Source organism: Cervus elaphus, chromosome 8 (genome assembly GCF_910594005.1).
Source record: "Cervus elaphus chromosome 8, mCerEla1.1, whole genome shotgun sequence".
In the NCBI taxonomy this organism is placed as follows: domain Eukaryota; kingdom Metazoa; phylum Chordata; class Mammalia; order Artiodactyla; family Cervidae; genus Cervus; species Cervus elaphus.
The window spans coordinates 3,196,562-3,213,951 of record NC_057822.1 but is presented as its reverse complement, the minus strand read 5'-3'; the positions used below and the strand labels follow the sequence as shown (position 1 = coordinate 3,213,951).

General features: G+C 61.4%; 1 protein-coding gene across 4 annotated transcripts; it reads right to left on the bottom strand.

Moving 5' to 3' along the window:
• Positions 1-4,583: 4,583 nt before the first annotated feature.
• NBL1 (NBL1, DAN family BMP antagonist) lies at positions 4,584-17,322 on the bottom strand. 4 transcript variants are annotated; one of them, XM_043909013.1, is made up of 5 exons: positions 17,269-17,322; positions 16,950-17,068; positions 7,425-7,619; positions 7,205-7,316; positions 4,584-5,948 (listed from the first exon to the last, which is right to left on the bottom strand). In XM_043909013.1, exons 1-5 carry the CDS (start codon positions 17,305-17,307, stop codon positions 5,697-5,699), a joined length of 717 nt encoding a protein of 238 aa, XP_043764948.1. In that variant the 5' UTR covers positions 17,308-17,322; the 3' UTR covers positions 4,584-5,696. The 4 variants fall into 4 exon arrangements, with proteins under 4 accessions (XP_043764948.1, XP_043764950.1, XP_043764947.1 ...); XM_043909015.1 differs by lacking the exons at positions 16,950-17,068; positions 17,269-17,322 and adding an exon at positions 16,170-16,659; XM_043909012.1 differs by lacking the exons at positions 16,950-17,068; positions 17,269-17,322 and adding an exon at positions 15,050-15,193.
• Between the last annotated feature and the right edge of the window lie 68 nt (positions 17,323-17,390).

Below are 17,390 nucleotides of genomic sequence, written 5' to 3'. Positions count from 1 at the left end.
CTGCACCATCACGACACTTTCTGTCCTGCCTCAGGGAACAGGATACGAAGCTCTGGGCAGAGAGCCAGAAAGAGCAGACTTGGAATCCCAGCTCTGCTGCTAACCAGCCCTGTGGACTTAGGACCAGCGACACCATCTCCTTGGGCCACTGTTTGCTCCTCGGCAGTAACTAGCAGAACAACACAGCACCCACCTCTCAGGGTTGCTGGTACCATCAGCAAGCCTTATGGTGCTGTGTCAGTGATAGCCGCTAGCCTCAGTGTTCCCATCTGTAAAATGGGAATGCATGCAGCTCTGCAGTAACTTCTTCAGCCCAGGGATTTTTTTAATTTTTTATTTTATATTGGAATATAGCCAGTTGACAAGGTTGTGATAGTTTCGCATGGACATCAAAGGGACTCGGGCATGCACACACATGTATCCATTCTCCCCCTAACTCCCATCCAGGCTGCCACATAACACTGAGCGGAGCTCCTCAGCCCAGGGACTCCCGACTGAGCAACAGCAAAGCTGAGAGGCGCTGTGTGGGACACACTTCGGGGCCCAGTGTTGCTGGCATCCTTCAGTCACTCAGTCCTGTCTGACTGTGCCCCAGTGGGCTGCATCACGGCAGGCTCCTCCGTCCTCCACTGTCTCCAAGAGTTTGTCTGTGATGCTTCCTGGGTTCATAATCCCGATTCTGTTACTTGCTCTGTGACCTTGGCCAAGCTTTTTCATGTCTCTGCAGCTATGAAACTGGGGTAGTGGACATACACCTGGGTTGAGCCTTGAAACCATGTGGTATGGAGAATGTGCTTGGTCCATTTTAGCTTTGTGAAAATTAAAAGTGTATAGTGAAGACTTCCCTGGTGGTCCGGTGGTTAGGAATCTGCCTGCCAGTGTAGGGGACACGGGTTCCATCCCTGGTCCAGGAGGGTTCCACATGCGGGGCAAGTAAGCCTGTCCCCACAACTACTGAGCCAGTGACTACTGAGCCCACATGCCAACTGCTGAAGCCCGAGAACTCTAAAAGCCGTGCTCCGCGGCAGGAGAGGCCACCGCAATGAGAAGCCCGTTCTCTGCAACAAAGAGGAGCCCCAGGCTGCCACAAAGAGAGAAAGGCCATGGGCAGCAAGGAAGACCCAATGCCGCCAAAACTGAGTCAAGTAAATACTTTTTAAGATGTTTAAGTATTTAGTGACATTGAATATTATTCCCTATGCTTTGCCTTCCCAGGTGGCGCTAACGGTAAAGACCCTGCCCGCCAGTGGAGGAGACATAGAGCCTCCGGTTCGATCCCTGGGTGGGGAAGACCCCCTGGAGGAGGAAATGGCAACCCACTCCAGTACTCTTGCCTGGAGAATCCCATGGACAGAGGAGCCTGGCAGGCTACAGTCCGTGGGATTTTGCAGAGTCAGACACAACTGTAGCGATTTAGCATGCAGGCACCCTCTGCTTTATCTCTTTCAGTTTGATTCCTTTATGTAAAAAAAAAAAAAAAAAATCTAGGGGAAAAAGAGAGGGATGGACTGGAAGTTTGCGTTTGGTAGATGCAAACTATAACATTTAGGATGGATAAGCAGCCAGGTCCTAATGCATAGCACAGGGAACTATCTTCAATATTCTGTAATGCCATAAAGGAAAATATTTTTTAAAAAAGAATGTGTACGTGTATAAACTGAGCCACTTCGCTGTACAGAAGAGGTTGGCACAACATTGTAAATCAACTATACTTCCTTTAAAAAATAAAATATTTTTTAAATCTAGGGAATTCCCTGGCGGTCCAGTGGTTAGAACTTGAGATTTCACTTCTGGGGCTGAGTTCCATCCCTGGTTGAGATGGAAAATTCCAGCAAGTCTCACGGTGTGGCTGGAAAAAGAAATACTATGAAAACGTGACCAAAAATGTTAGCATTTGTTCGTTCTGGGTGATAGGATCACAGATGCTTGTTCCGTTGTAAACGGTACTTTGCTGTAATAAAAAAAAAAAAAAAAAAAAATTCTTCAAGACTGAGCCTGGGTACTGGCGCCACCTTGTGGCCACAGGTATTATCTAGAATTTAGGACTTCGACAGTTTGTGCACCTAAATTTGTCGTTTAGGTCATGGAGTAACACAGTCTTAGACATCCTTCGGGGCTTCCCTGGTGGCTCAGAGGTTAAAGTGTCTGCCTGCAATGCAGGAGACCTGGGTTCAATCCCTAGGTGGGGAAGATCCCCTGGAGAAGGAAATGGCAACCCACTCCAGTACTCTTGCCTGGAGAATCCCATGGACGGAGGAGCCTGGTGAGCTGCGGCCCACGGGGTCGCAAAGAGTCGGACACGACTGAGCGACTTCACTTTCAGATGTCCTTAACATTTCAGGGTAGAGAGGGACCTTTAAGGACGCTCAGTTTTTTCTTGATTACTTCTAGCCATGGGGTGCTCCCTCCCTCGAGAGAGAAAGCTTGTGCCACAATGGGACAGCTGAGTCTTAGGAAGTCTTCTATCCCAAGCCTCCATGCCTGTCAGCACACAGGGGACCACGAAGAACATTTCAGGACAGAGGTGGGGAACCCAGGGTTCGGGGGGCTGGGAGGCCTGCTCAGAGCTGCTCTCACGGGAGCCGTCAACCATCGGGCTAACTGAGGGTGGGGCGTCGTCTCTTTCGTTCGCTGTTGTATCCTCAGCATAGATTGTTGTTGCTGTTGAATCGCTCAGTCGTGTCCGACTCTGTGATCCCGTGGACTGCAGCCCGCCAGGCTCCTCTGTCCATGGGATTTCCCGGGCAAGAATACTGGAGTGGGTTGCCATGGACAGTGCTGCCTTAGGGTTTGTCCCTTGTCGAGATTTTCAATTCCTCCACCTTTGCAGGGTTTGGGGGTGAATGGTGGTGGGGGGACCTGCAATTTTTCTTCTGGGTCCTCTTGGTGGTTCAGTTTGAGGTTGGCCAAGGGAAAAATCAGCGGGCAGTAATTCGCATCTCACTCCCATCGGCGAACGGGCACAACCAGCGCCGCGTCTCTGTCCTCTAAGTCTGGCTCTCTGGCTGGCTGCTCGCACCTCCGATCAGCAGCGCGTCTCCCCTGCGGCCCCGATTCCCTAGCCCTCCCCCACCCCCACCCAGTCCTGGCCTCCATCACCTCCTGCTTGGACTCCTGCAGTTCCCAGCTGGGCACCAGCGCCAGCCCCCGCCCTGGCCGAACCTCATCCTCCCACGAGGCTGTTTTTCATCTCGCTGAAACCCAGTTCTGTGCCGACACCTCCACGGCTCTGACTGCAAAGAGCGAGAAGTCTGAACTCCCGCTGCGGCTCCAGGCCTGCCACCTGCACCACTCTCTGCCAGCAGGCGGAAAGCACTCCCAGAGCAAAAAGGCGCCCTCTTCACATTTGCAAAATGAAGATCCCCCATGGATGAGAAATGATAACAGCTGGTGGTAAAGAACCTGCCTGCCAATGCAGGAGACATAAGAACCACAGATTCGATCCCTGCGTTGGGAAGATCCCCTGGAGAAGGAAATGGCAAGCCACTCCAGTGTTCTTGCCTAGAGAATCCCATGGATGGAGGAGTCTGGTGGGCTACAGTCCACTGAGCCGCAAAGAGTCGGCCATGACTGAAGCAACTTAGCAGGCATCTACAAACTGCCTGGTGTGGTGGTTACAGCAATGCGTGTGAGGAAGAAAGGATCAGAGAGTTCTCCCGCCACTTGCCTGGCCTCAGTGGAGAGGCTGGGAGCCCCAACTTCCAGAGCTGGGGAAGCCACATGCAGGTAATGATACCAAATCCACAGGGTCATTTTGAGGGGAAAAGGACCCCAAGCATTGTCAAGCACCCAGTCCAGCACATAGTAGGTGATCAACAAACGGAAAGATTGAAGGTGGGAGGAGAGGGGGACAACAGAGGATAAGATGGCTGGATGGCATCACAGATTCGATGGACATGAGTTTGGGTAAACTCCGGGAGTTGGTGATGGACAGCGAGGCCTGGCGTGCTGCAGTCCACGGGGTCGCAGAGTCGGACACGACTGAGTGACTGAACTGAACTGAACCAATGGCAGTTCCTAAGATTATACTGAGAAGAGTGATTCAGCCAGACTGCCTGGGTTCAAGTCTTGTTGGAGACCTTTCTCAACCCCTAGGCAAGTTACTTAATTCCTCTGTACTTCTGATGCCTCTTCTGTAAAATGAGGGCAGTAATTGCATCGCAAGCGAGTGGTGAGGGTGAGGTGAGTCAATTTACAAAAAGTACTTAGCAAAGCATCCCACTTTGCGTATCAGTCTGTAACCACTGCTTTTGTCTGTTTCCCCTTCTCCTGAGGCCAAGCCAGGCTGGGGCCGGGAGGGGCTGAGGCTGGCTCACTCTGAGGGTAGATGTCACAGGCCCAGGGGGTCAAAGGTCAAAGTCAGAAGCGGGGTTCTCAAGGCCCACCCAAGGTACATGTGAGGCCAGCAACAGCCTCCGCAGGAAGGAGGTGGGGAGCCAGGAGCCAGGAGGGGCTGCAGGGAAGTGGGGACCCCTAGGATGTGGGGCGGCTGCAGACCAAGCTCTGCCTTGGGGGTCCTCCCAGGGCTCGATGCGCGGCCTGAGGCCCTCCCCTCGGGGTGCCCTGGGTCAGCACAGAACACGGGCGTTGAAGGAATTTATTCACGAGAAAACTCAGGGTCCCTCGGGGAGACAGTCTACTGGTTACAAGCTCCAGAAGCTCTTGTCGGGTCAGCCGTGAGGGCCGGGGCTCCCCCTGGCAGGGGGCTGGGGGGCCGGCAGGGGCCCTGGGGCAGAAGAGCGGATGCAGGCAGCTGTGGGTGCTAAGGGGGGCTCCTCCCTTCCCGCCTGCCAGCCCCCACCCCGGGACCCCCGCCCCCTGGGGCTAAAGTGCAGCTGGGAGGCGGGGGCGGGGCCGGCGCTGGAGCACCTCAGGGGGCCCGGGGCCCCCCACCAGCCCTCACGCCTCCTCTCCTTCCTTTCTTGAGGCGCACCCCGAGTCCACGCCCCACCACGTCTGTCCTGGGAACCCTCTGGGTAAGGGAGACCCCTCCCCACCATCGGATGTGCAGAGAGAGTTCCCCAACAGGGGGAGGCTGGCTCCATCAACTTTGAGGGGCCTGGAACAGGGATTGGGGCACTAAGATCTGGGTGGGAGGGAGGGGGGAGGGAGGGGTGCTGTCTGACGGACGGGGTCATCCCCTCCCCCCGGCCCAGAAGGCCTCTCTACCCCTGCCTCCCGCCACCCCCAGGGTAGCCGAGGAAGCCAGCGAGCCTGGCTCCCCGCCCCAGGGCCAGGAGTCAGCGGGGGCCTGCCCAGGCCTGACTCCCAAGGACAGGAGGGCCACCTCAGTGCCACCAGGAGACGCTGCTCTGGGGGCGGGGGGGGGGGCCTTGGCACAGTTTGGACGGCCTCGCCAACTCAGCAGCCTAGCCCGCGACCCCTCTCCCTGCCAACCAAGGGCACATATCTCAGAGGCGGTCAGGAAAAGAGCTCCCCCGCCCCGCCCCAAAAAAGAGCCCTGAAGATCTCCACCCCTGCCCCCCACTCTGGAATATATTAAATTGTGCAGCTTGGCCCCAGCCCCACCCCCTTCAGATCTCCATGGCAACCGGGAAGCGTTCCAAGTCCAAGTCTGAATCCAAGTCCGACCAGTGCCAAAGGTGGGGCTTCAGCCTCTCCCCCCAGCTCTTCCCCGGGAGGGCGAGACCCCCACATTCCACAGGGAGCGGGAGGGGAGGAAGACTCGGGGGGCCTCAGTCCTCGGCCCCCTCTTCCTCGGCGTGGGGGGCCCCCGGGGGGTCCTCGGGCTCGGGGGCCTGCCCGCCGGGATGGGGGTGGGCGTGGGCGCCGGGCTGGGGGCCCTGCGTGTCCTCGGCCTGCACGTAGACACTCAGCCCCTCATGGCTGGGCTCCTTGCCGCACGCCTGGCAGCTGCAATGCAGGATCTTCTCCACCAGCTTGTCCACCCGGGGCACCTCCTCGTGGCCGGGGCACTCCAAGGTCACCTGGGCAGGGCGGGCAGAAGAGGAGCGGCATTTCCAAGGGCCTGGGCAGGCAGGGAGGCCCCAGGGGCGACCCGCATCACGGGACCAAGAATCACCCCAGAGGCCCCGGAAGCCTGAGCAGCACCCCCCAGGGCACCTGGGCACGGTTGGCGGGGGGAGACAAGGGGGTGAGTCCCTGCAGGAGCCTGCTGGCCTGTCTCCCCACATCCTGCCACCTTCCTCCCTAGCCCCAGGCAGCCAGGAGACCCCTCCTGGGGACCCGAATGGCCCGCCCCTGCCTGAAACCGGCCCCCAGGGCTCCCACTGCCTGACTCCTCACAGGCCTCCTGCCATAGACCCCCCAGCCTCAACCTTGCCCCCCTCCCACCAGCTCCCTGCTGCCTCATCTGCCCAAGATTTTGCACGTGCAGTTCCCTCTGCCTGGGAGGGCCTGGCCCACCCACCCCACTCCCCGCTGCCCCAGACTTTGCCCACTTAACTTCCCCCGAACCTCTGGGTCTAAGCCCAGACACTGCTTCCTGGATGCGCCCCTCCAGCCCCCCACCCCACCCTCACCGCACCTCCACGCGTGCGCTCGCACACACACACACAGCCCAAGGCTCGCCCCAGATGAGCCCACTTAGCGTTCGTTAGCCACCATTCCTTTTTCCTTTCCTCGTCTCTCCCTCCTTCCTCCAAACACCTTCTCCATGCCAGCTCTGCAGACGCGCCAGCTCTGAAGGCCAGGCCTGGTCCTTTAAGGAACTCAGAGTCTAGCGGAGGACGCAGACGTGAGGAGTAAAACTCTGTGCGTGTGAAAGATGCTCAAAGCGGGGGTACACAGTGCTTGCGGGATCCGGAACGGGGCCTGAGAAAAGGCTCCCGGGCCAAGAACAGAGGAGCGACTGGAAGTTAACCAGGTGGGGGGGGTGGGGAGAAAGGGATGCTGAACAGGGCAAAGGGCAGGCGTCAAGGCCCTGCGGTGATCGCCAGCCAAGTAGGTATGGGGGCCCGAAAGGAGGCAGGTTGGTGTCAGGGGTCAAGCCGGTACAGAAGGTGGGCGAGGCAGGATGATGCTCAGAAGCCTGCTGAGCCAGAGCACGGCTTGTGGCTGGGCCTCAAGGGGCACGGCGGAGACCTGGGTCTCATTCTGTAACAGCGGGACGCCCCCGAAAGGATTTCAACAAGTGACTGATGTACCCCCAGCGCCAGCCCCGAACCCTGCCCCCGCGGGGCCCAGGCCCGGGGGAGCCCAGGCCGCGGCGGGCGGTACTCACAATCTCCCACATGGACTGGGCCGGCATGCAGGAGTCGCAGTGCACCAGGGACTCCGTGGACTGCGGGAAGGTGTTGGGGACGCTGTAGCTGAAGCACTGTCCCAGGCAGGCCCTGCGAGAGGAGAGACCGCTGTCCGTGCCGCTGCGGGCAGCCCGTCCCCTTCCTCCCCTCTGGGCCCCTGTGCGGACCCCGCCCAGCTGCCACCCCCCGGGGTCCCACCTGTTCTGGATGGACTTCGCTTCACAGCCGCTGTGGCCCACGATCTGGGTGATGTTCTTCGCCTCACACCAGGCGCTCTTATCTGGGAACAGGGCCAGCTTGTTGATGGGCGGAGGCGCAGCCAGCACCATGACGGGCAGGACAGCCCCCACCAGGACCCGCAGCATTGTGCCCACGGCCTCTGGAGCCCTAGGACTGAGCACAGACCGCAGGTGAGGCCGGCAGGGCCCGGGGGCTGGGCAGAGGGCGGGCACAGTGGCACCACAGGTGTGCCCACCGACCCCTGACTCCCTGGGTTCAAGCCCTATCTCTACAGCTTCCCAGCCAAGCACGACCTTGGACAAGTTATTTCTCCTGTTGGAACCTCAGACCTGGGGCTGCTGGTACTAGGAGCACCAGATGGGTATCGTGGCGATTAAATAAGGTATTTCAAGAAAAGCTCTGAGCAGAGAGACTAGCAGCTAATACACACTCCATGTGTGTTAGCTGTCTTTATAACTTATTTTGTAGCTTTGAAGTAAGTTACTTTTCAGTTGTTTCAGTTCAATCCTGTCTCTTTGCAACCCCATGGACTGCAGCACATCAGACCTCATCCTCTGTCGTCCCCTTCTCCTCCTGCCCTCGATCTTTCCCAGCATCAGGGTCTTTTCCAATGAGTCAAATTTTCACATCAGGTGGCCAAAGTGTTAGAGTTTCAGCTTCAGCATCAGTCCTTCCAATGAACACCCAGGACTGAGCTCCTTTAGGGTGGACTGGCTGGATCTCCTTGCAGTCCAAGGGGCTCATGTATTTATCTGGCTGCACCGGGTCTGAGTGGTGGCATGAAGGATCTTCAATCATTGCAGCAGCACGGGGGATCCAGCTCCTGACCGGGGACCAAACCCCGCCCACTGCATTAGGAGTGCAGAGGCCCAGCCACTGGGCCATCAGGGAAGTCCCAAGCAGATTACTGTTTATCTCGGGACCTCACTTTCTTCAACTAAAAAGGGGGGTGCTATAAAAGGGGCGGGGGTGATGCCCTGTGACAACGGACTGCAGCACGTCCTAAAGCCGTTTCCAAGCACCCCGCTGAGTACCGAGCAGCCACCAGCCCCCTCCTCACTGCTCTGCTGGGGGTCCTCCAGGGCCACATCTCCCGTCCCCGTGGCTGTTGGCACTCCGGCATCAGGAAAGCTAACCATCTCTGTGCCACTGTGAAATCTTGTGCCACTTCGGCTGGCTGAACGTCGGGTGGAAAAAAAAAAATCCAACCCCAAACTAGACTGTATTTCTCTTCTGGATGCTCCAAGTCCAGAGTCGACACACACATCACTGTCTCCAGCTCCAATCTACCCCGAGTCAAATAAGAGACAATCCAAGCCACGGGCCTGACCCTGGAGCGAGGCACTGAGGCGATACTAGAATCTGCCAGCAGAGGGCGCTGCAGGGCAGCGTGTGTGTCCGAAGGGCGGGCTCAGAGAGGATTTTCCCAGCGTCCCCCAGCTTCATCCTCTGGAGGTTTCACCGACGCCCCCACTGCAAAAACTGTAGAGGAGGGAAGTTTCAGAGAGGTTCGCAAGTGAGGGCAATGCCTACAAGGCGGTCCTCTGGGGGCAGGACACTGGGGAAAGGCACTGGACTGGGGATCAGGCATCCACATGGGTCGGGAGACCCTGGACACTCCAGCCTCAGGGTCCCCACCTATAAAATGAGTGAGGTGCCCTGGACTGCTGATTTTCAAACCTGGTAGACTCGTGGAGTGGAAGGTGGGGTGCCTTTTTTTTTTTTAACAAGCTTCCATGATGGTTCTGATATGCAGGGCGGGCTTAAGAAGTGGTCTGGCTCAGTCAAACGGGTTCTGTGCCTCGGGGCAGTCCCCAGAGGGGCCTGGGTGAGGCTGAACTGGAAGCAAAGGCCAAGTACGGTCCCAACGGCCCCACGGATGCCCGGTACTAGTCAGGCTAGCCAAGGCCTGGACACCTCCTTCAGAACCACCCTGACCCTTGGCCCACTTTCTGCTGAAAGGGGCAGGTACTTGGTGAAAAGCTGGGAAGTGAGAAGTGCTCGGGGATCTTGCTGGCTCCTGCAGGCTGACCTGCTGGGCAGGCTCCGCGGGGCTTCCAGGGCGGGCCCGGGGGCTGGCCTGCAGGGCTGCGACCACCTCCACAGGGCTCCACTCCTCCCTCTAGAATGTTCAGCTCAGATCCTGCCCCACCTCCCTGCATGCGGTCCCTGGAAGCAGAGACAAGTGCCATCTCGCTGGATCCCAGAGCCCAGGGGATCCCTGCTCCCAGCCCAGCGGGGAGGGGTGCAGTGGGCAGAGTGGTGGGAGGCGAGTCCAGACGGTCTGCCCCATCCCAGGGCAGTCTGCATCCTGACCCAGGCCCTCACCCACACATTTCCGGTCTCACTCCCAAGACCGACAGCTAAGCCCGTGTTTTCAGGACAGCCACAACCTAAGAAAAGAGAATGGACGTGTTCCTAACTGGCGACCTAATTTTCTGGCACCCTTAGCACCCAGGAGGCTCCGTCACCCCACCAACTCCCTTCCCATCCCCAGGCACTCAGGCGCTCAGTCAGGGTCTGAGCCCAGCGCTGGCGGAGGCCCACCTAAGAGGCTCCCTGGGGTGCCCCCGGCGAGACCTCCGAGAGTCCAGGGACTTTTGTGCGATGCCTGACCCCTGCAGGGCACCTCACAAGGCCAGGTCAGGCGGGCAGGGAATGACGGTAGGCTCCCTTAGGACGGGAGTGAAGCCTGGGAGCAGAAGCCGTGAGGAGGTGAGTGCGGGGCTGGTTTGGGGCTGGGATGGGGAGATGCTGGAACTGGGGCTGGGGGCCGGGACCCCACTAAGGGACTGAGATGGGCATGAGGTTCACAACAAGGCTCAGCGGAGGTGGGATGACGATGCTTCAGGAGACCTGCCGCCCTGGAGGGTGAGGACTGGTCCCATGGATCAGGTTGTAGCAGATGCCGTGGCGGAACGAGAGACGCTGAGGAAGAAGCCGCCTCCCTCAGCTCCGCATACCCCATCCCCGTCTCGGGCACAGCTAAGGGCCAGCTGGGCCCACAATGGGGTGCTCCAACCCACTCCGCCAGGCCCGGCCTCTCCCCACGCCCTGGCCCGGCCACGCTTGGCCTCCCCCAGCCTCCTGGAGCCAGCAGCCCTGAGCTCCAGCAGAAGCCCGGCCCAGGAGCCTCCTAAGTTCCGGCCCCAGCCCCCCACCTAGGAGCCGCACGGGTCCAGCAGTACAGGTCGCCTCTCTGTGCCCAGCGACCTCGGCCCCACGACAGGAGCGGAGCCCCGTCCTTGAAAACCACGGCCAGGATGTGATGGGAGCAGCCCGCCACCCCACTCAGGACGGTGCCCTGCCCCTGGGGCGTGACGAGGAGGCTGGGCTGGCATCAGAGCCAAACCTAGGAGCTGGGCCAGGAGACAGGGAGCCCACCCTCCCACCCAGCCCCCAAGAACCCCTGCTGCCCCCCACACTGGGGCCAGCTCTTCGCTAGCAGGTTTTATGTTTTGTTGGCTTGTATTTTGTTTTTCTAAGCAGCAGCTCAGTTGTTTGGCTGTGTTTTTTTTTTTGATACAACAGTCGGACCTTCCTTCCTGAGACTTGAGAACCTCCCCCGGGTCTCACACAAGTCATGGGTCGCCCAGAATGCCAGAGGGGGAAGGGGGTCCCCCCAAGCTGACCCCCGTGTTTTGCAGAGGGGTGGTCCCAGGACCCCCAGCGGTCAGGCCGAGCAGTGTCCTTCCTCTAGACAATGCGGTTCCCTGCAGTGGGATGCTGGTCTCCCAAGCACCGTCTCGGGGGCCGAGAGGGGGCTGAGGTTGGGGGCCCCCAGGGGTTCAGAGCCTGGAGGGGAGGTTGAGGGAGGTGGGTAATGAGCAAGCAGCTGTTCAGAGCAGCAGTCAGACAGCTGGAGTCGGGGGGGCCGGCAGAGAGTCTCAATTCTGGACTGAACTCAGGAGTATAGTTAGGTACCAGCACAGTAAGACCAGGAGGGGGTTGTGGGTATTAGCCCAGCACACCCCCTCTTTGCTTCCCCGTAGTTAGAGCTGCTCCTGACTGTGGGCCAGGCGCTGTTCTAGGGCTTACAGTGAGTGAAGTTGCTCAGTTGTGTCCGACTCTTTGTGACCCCACGGACTGTAGCCTACCAGGCTCCACCATGCATGGAATTTTCCAGACAAGAGTACCGGAGTGGGTTACCATCTCCTTCTCCAGGGGATCTTCCCAACCCAGAGATTGAACCCAGGTCTCCCGCATTGCAGGCAGACGCTGAGCCACAAGGGAAGCCCTCTAAGGCTTATATATACATATATACATATATATATATATATATATATATTCATTTATTCAGTTGTAGGAAACAGATACTGTATTCTCCCCATTTTACAGATGAAGAAACGGAGGCACCGGGAGGTTAAGACATTTGCTCAAGCTGACTGACACAACTAGTGTTGACTAAAGCCGAGGTCTGACACAGACAGCAGCAGGATAACCTCGGAAAGGCTCACAGAAGCGGAAGCCAAGGAACGATCCGGAACACGCAGGAGGCCAGGGCTCCCCACCCCGGCCCAGCAGCGGAGGCTGTGTCTCTTAGGCCGAGCAGCTCTCTGGGGTTCAGCCACAGCCAGGGCTGGAAGCTTGGGCGCCCCACAGGGCAGAGTTCAAATCCCACTCCGGACCCCCTGCAGACGGGCATGTGGCCACGGCAGACCCCTGCTCCCTGGAGCTTCCAGCCTTCCTTGGAGCTGTCGGGGGGCCACAGTGAGGGCATCCCCAGCCCAGCATGAGAACCTTCTTACCACCGCACCATCCACTCCCAGACCCAAGCCCTCAGGATCCCCAGAGGCCTCATGCCAACCCCTGATACATCCGAGGCTGCCAGCACCACAGGGAGATGTTCCGCAGGGGAGGTGAGGGGATACAGGCTGGCCCAGCAGCGGGGAAACTGAGGCACAGAGCAAGAAGTGACAGCCTGTGTCTCCCACTCGGGGACGAGGGCAGGGAAAAGACACGGGACACCTGCCCTGGAAGCTTCCTGGGCAAAGGTGGGGTGGGGGCAGCAAGGACGCCGGCTTCCGAGTCAGGCCTGCTGGTCCCCACACCCTGCAGAACCCGGCATCTTCCCCGAGATGCTTGCCAACAACTCAGGCACCCGGCCCAGCCCTGGGTATGCCGACCCCACAGTCAGGACCCACGCACGTGAGCCCGGTCCCATGTGGAGCTGAGGCCCGGTCAGGTCAGGAGCCCCCCAGCTCCCCAGGGAAGGGTCCCCAGAACAGCACGGCTGACAGCAGCCACCCACCCCCCCTGCCCGGGCCTAGAGCCTGCCATCAAACCTTAAATTCACCAGAGGGACTTAGGTTTCAAGGAAGACCCCTGGCCCGCCCCTTCCCGCTGTAGAGAGCCCAGTGCAGAGCAGAGTCAGCGTCACAAAAGAAGTGAACCATCACCCTCTCCGTTTCCTCTCCTGGGTAAATCTGAGTATTCAGGGTCCTTAAGGGCAGGTAATCCAGCACAGTCTTGGTACAATGGTCCACTCACCCCCAGACACACACACACACACACACACAGGGGCAGCACAGGCTTCCTTAGCAGAAGGCCAGCCTGTCCCCAGCTCCCACGTCCGCCTTCCCGAGCCTCCTCTGCAAACCTCTCCACTCAAGGCTGGCGGGTCCTCCCCGTGGGCTCAGGTGACACCTGGATCCGCACAGAGGGCAGCGGGGTTTGTGGGGACTTGTTTCCCAAATGGATCAAACCGGGTGCCCCCAGTCTCTAGCCCTCCCCGTTTTCCTCCTCCCCCCGCCCCCCCAACATACACAAAGGCCAGGGTCTGGGTCTCCTCCATTCACAGCTGAGGCTGTGACAGACCCTGGTTCAAACCCTAGCTCACCCGCTTGAACCTTTTTATTTTTCTTCTGTTGGCCACTGTGCAGCTTGCGGGACCTCGGTTCCCCGAACTGGGACGGAACCCAGGCCCCTGGCCGTCAAAGCACCAAGCCCTAACCGCTGGGCCGCCAGGGGATTCCTTCACCTGGACATTTCTGTGTCTCAGTTTCCTCGTCTGCAGGATGGGGGCACCTCTCAGGGCAGCTGTGAGTTAAACTGCAGAGTGCGTGGAAATTTCGGGAGAGGGCGCCCGGCACAGGCGGTGCTCAGCAGATGTCCCGGGAGCACCGGCTTGGAGTCACTCAGGGCTACTCACCCTCTCTGAACCCTGCCCACGCCCTTCTGCCTCCACGCCCCCCTCCCCCTCTGCCTCCCTCCCGCCAGATCCCCAGCGGGTCCCAGAATATCTAAACCCAGGGCTGCGTCTGCCTTGAAGGAACTGAATTTAGGGGAAAAAATTCAGGCAAACGAGACGACGGCTGGGTGAGGGTTTTCTGCTTGCCAGGGTGGGCGCAGAGGGGAAGACCCCGCTCAGACGCTAATCCTTGGGCCCTTGGCTGAAGGGCCGGGGTCCCGAGAGACTAGCAACTTAGTGAAAACAGGCGGGGCTCGGCGGCCAGGCCGCGCACGCTGCCGGTGCGGAGGGCGTGGCGTTCCCGGCTGCGGCCCTGGGCTGGGTGACCAGCAAGGGCGAGGCAACCACCTCAGGTCCTGGAAGGAGTGTCTGCCGGGACTTCCTCGAATGGGGCCACTGGGGGCGGGGGGGCGGCAGGCTCAGACCCCCGGCCCCGAACTGCTCCGCAGGCCCTCTCTGGGGTCGGGGGACAGATTCGGGCCCAAGCTCATCCTCTGCCTTGCTGTGTGTGCCTGGGGGCAGGACAGGATCACGGTTAGGGACCAGGCCACTGACCGCTGGTTTCACCTGCCCAGCCTCCCATTTGGTCCCGTGAAATGGGAAGCAGGGCCTGGCAAAGCCTATCTTAGCAGATGGTCTCAAGAGAAGTCCAGCTCCAGCACGCTGCTTAGAGCCACTGTGACTCCATGACCCCCGTCAGCGCAGCGTGGCTTCCTTCCTACCGTCAGCGCTGGCAGAGCACATCTGAAACCCCGGGGGTGGGGGGGACACACGAAGGGCCAGGCCCAGGCCCAGAAGGCCGGCCTGCCTGCCTGCCTGGCCGGGCAGCTCCACCTCCCTGGCTACGCCCCCGCCCCAACCCAGACCACGGCCCTCCTGCCCGCAGACCCTCCTGGCCACAAACTGTCTCCAAAACAAATCGATGCTAACGAGCGGCTGCAGGGCCCGCCTAGACAGACATCTGCTCGGCAGAAGTCCCAGTGCTGCGGGTACCCGCGTCCCCGCCCGCCCCACCGCCTGCGACCCCAGGGGCTGGGGGTGGGGAGAAGGCGCTAACTCACTTGGAAATTTCACTTTAAAGGATGAAGATAGCTCTGCGGGCAAACGCACATCTTCCCGGGCCCACCCTCCAGCACACAGGCCCAGGAGAAGGAGGTCCAGTTTAGGGGATGCGGGGGGTCGAGGGGGGGTCACCGATGCTCCAGCCTCGCCTTTTCTTTGGCCCCAACTAGGGGCAAACCACACCCAAGCAGCAGCCCCAGCATCTGGAGGAGTTTCAGGAGGCCGGTGGTTGCCACAGTAACAAAGGGTGAGGGGCTCCTTGTTGACAAATTGCGTCCCCACCCCCACCCTCCCCCGGCCCGCAGCCCAGCCTTTGGCCTCCGGCCCTGACCTCTGTTTTCCTGGGGTTCCCGGAGTTACAGGCTGCTGTCCTCCAGCTGGGCGAGGACCTCGGAAACACTGAAAATGTGCCCTTGTCCCCGGGTGCCGGCCACCCCCCCGCCCCGCGCCCCCGGCCACTCCGAGGCGGCCAGCTGCCCCCTCTGCTGCGTCTTGTAAAAGATCCGAACCGCCCCGCCCAGGCAGCGGGGCGGGCAGGTGGCCGGCAGCACGGCCCAGTTGTCCAGGCCGCCTCGCGGGGGTGGAACTCAAGGAAGCTGAGCCCCCGGAAAGGCCGACTCCCCTGCCCCTGACTAAATTCCAGGGAGACGACCCCCCCCCCCCCCGCCCCCAGCCCGGCCCCGGGGGGCAGGCGGAAGGCAGGGGGAGGCTTTCGCTCCTTTCCCCGGGTCTAGGGAACTGTTCCCGGACTCCGCTGGGGGGCCCCGGGCCTCCGATCCGGTGGGGGGTGGGGGGCACCAGGGAGACGCACAGACACCGGGAGACAGAGAGAGCCAGAGGCTCCCAGCGCGGGGCGGGCGGAGGGCGGAGGGCAAACAGAAAGGCAGGCACCAGCCCAGGGAAACGGGAAACGGGCAGGAGGGAGAAACAGAAAGAAAGCGGCAGACCCAGAGGACGAGGGGAACGGAAATCGAGAGACGGAGACAGCCAGATGGGAAGACAGACGCCTGGAGACGGAAAGGAGGCAGCAACGTCCCGGAGAGAAGAGGCTCGCGGCGCTGCGAGGCCCCCGGGGCAGAGCCGGGGGAGACGCGCGGGCCCCGGCGGCCGAGCTCCCGGCGCTGCCCCGGCGCCCGAGCGGCCCGACCCGGCCCTCCACCCGCCGCCCTGCTTCCTCTCGGCCGCGCACCCCCTTGCTCGGCCGCGGATCTCCGACCGAGCGATGGAAAACCCGGGTGAGTCGGGGGGACCGGCTCGGGGCGGCCGGGGCGCTCCATGGCCACCCCGCGCCGCGCCCGCGTTCCCCCCGGCCCCGGCGTCTCAGAGCCGCCCGGGGCTCCCAGGGCTCGGCAGCGGCGCCTCCGCACGGTGCCCGGGGGCGCGCGACGCTACGCCCGCGGCCGAAGCCTCTGGAAGCCGGGCGCCCGCGCGCCGGCCCGGGCGGGACTTACCGCGCGCGGCGAAGGGGAGCGCGGCGCGCCCTCCGGTTCCTGCGGGGCTGTCTGCGGGCCGCGGCGGGTGGGCGCGGCGGCCCCGGGAGGCTCGGGGAGGCTGCCGGCAGGGCTGGCGGCGGCCCCGCGAGGCTCGGCTGGGCTGCGCTAGCGCCGTCTGCGGCCCCGGGCGGGCGCGCGGTGCGGGGGAGCGGCGAGCCGAGCGGCTCCGACGTCAGGGGTGTCTCCGCTCCAAATAGGGAGCGAGGGCGGGCGCCGCGGAGGGAGGGACGCGAGAAAGAAAGAGCGGGCGGGCGCCGGGGCCGCGCCCCTCCCGGCGCGCAGGAGGGGGCGCTTCGGCCGCCCGGCCCCGGCCCCGGCCCCCTCTCCCCCCTCCGCCCTCGAGCCCCGGGCCGGGGTCGGACACGGTCCGACGGCGCGGAGGAGCTACCGGGGGGTGCCCCAGAGGCGGGGCCGAGAACCCGGCGCCCCCCCGGTCGTTCCTTTGAAGCACCCTCCGCCGGATTTCTCCGCGCTCGGACTGCTCCCCGCCTCCCGTTCCCCGAGCCCGGGGCTACCGGGCCGCGCCGGGCCGCCGGGTGACAAAGATGGAGGGGCGCTCCTTTTTCTGGGAACTGGGCGCTGCTGCCTTGCTCCGAGGGCGTGGCGCCCCAGCCCCGCGAGCCGCGCGCCAAACCCGACCCGCTCCCGGCTCACGACCGAGGCCGGTCTGAGCTCTTTAGATTCCGGTGGCACCCGACCTCCGCCGGGCCTCGCCTCCGCTCTGGACACTTGGCTTACGCGTGCAGAGAAGGGTCTGAGAGTCCCGAGGAGGACCGTTCCGAGTGCCAGAAACTGGACTCGCTTCTCCGGCTCCGGGGATGAGCACAGCGCCCAGCGCAGGCGGCCGGCCTCAGCTCCTGGGGGAGGAGGGGTACCGGATGAATCAGGCTGCACTTGGGCACTCAGGCGCGTTTCGGTCGTGCCCTCTCTGTTAGCTTCGCCAATGAAGTGAAAAAAAAATAGCTTTGTTGCTGAAAAGTAGTAGCTCAGGACACGGACCCACTTGCAGAACTTGGCGTTCTTTTGCAGTGGTTGGTGTTCGTGCGTTTCACCCTACCCCGGCTGGAAGCTCCCAGATGGAAGCCGCCCAGCTCATTCATGTCACAGGTTGCTCAGCATTCTGGTGGCTTCTAGCGGGCTGCTGCTAACTCCATGGTGTAGGCTGGCCTGTCCGCCTCT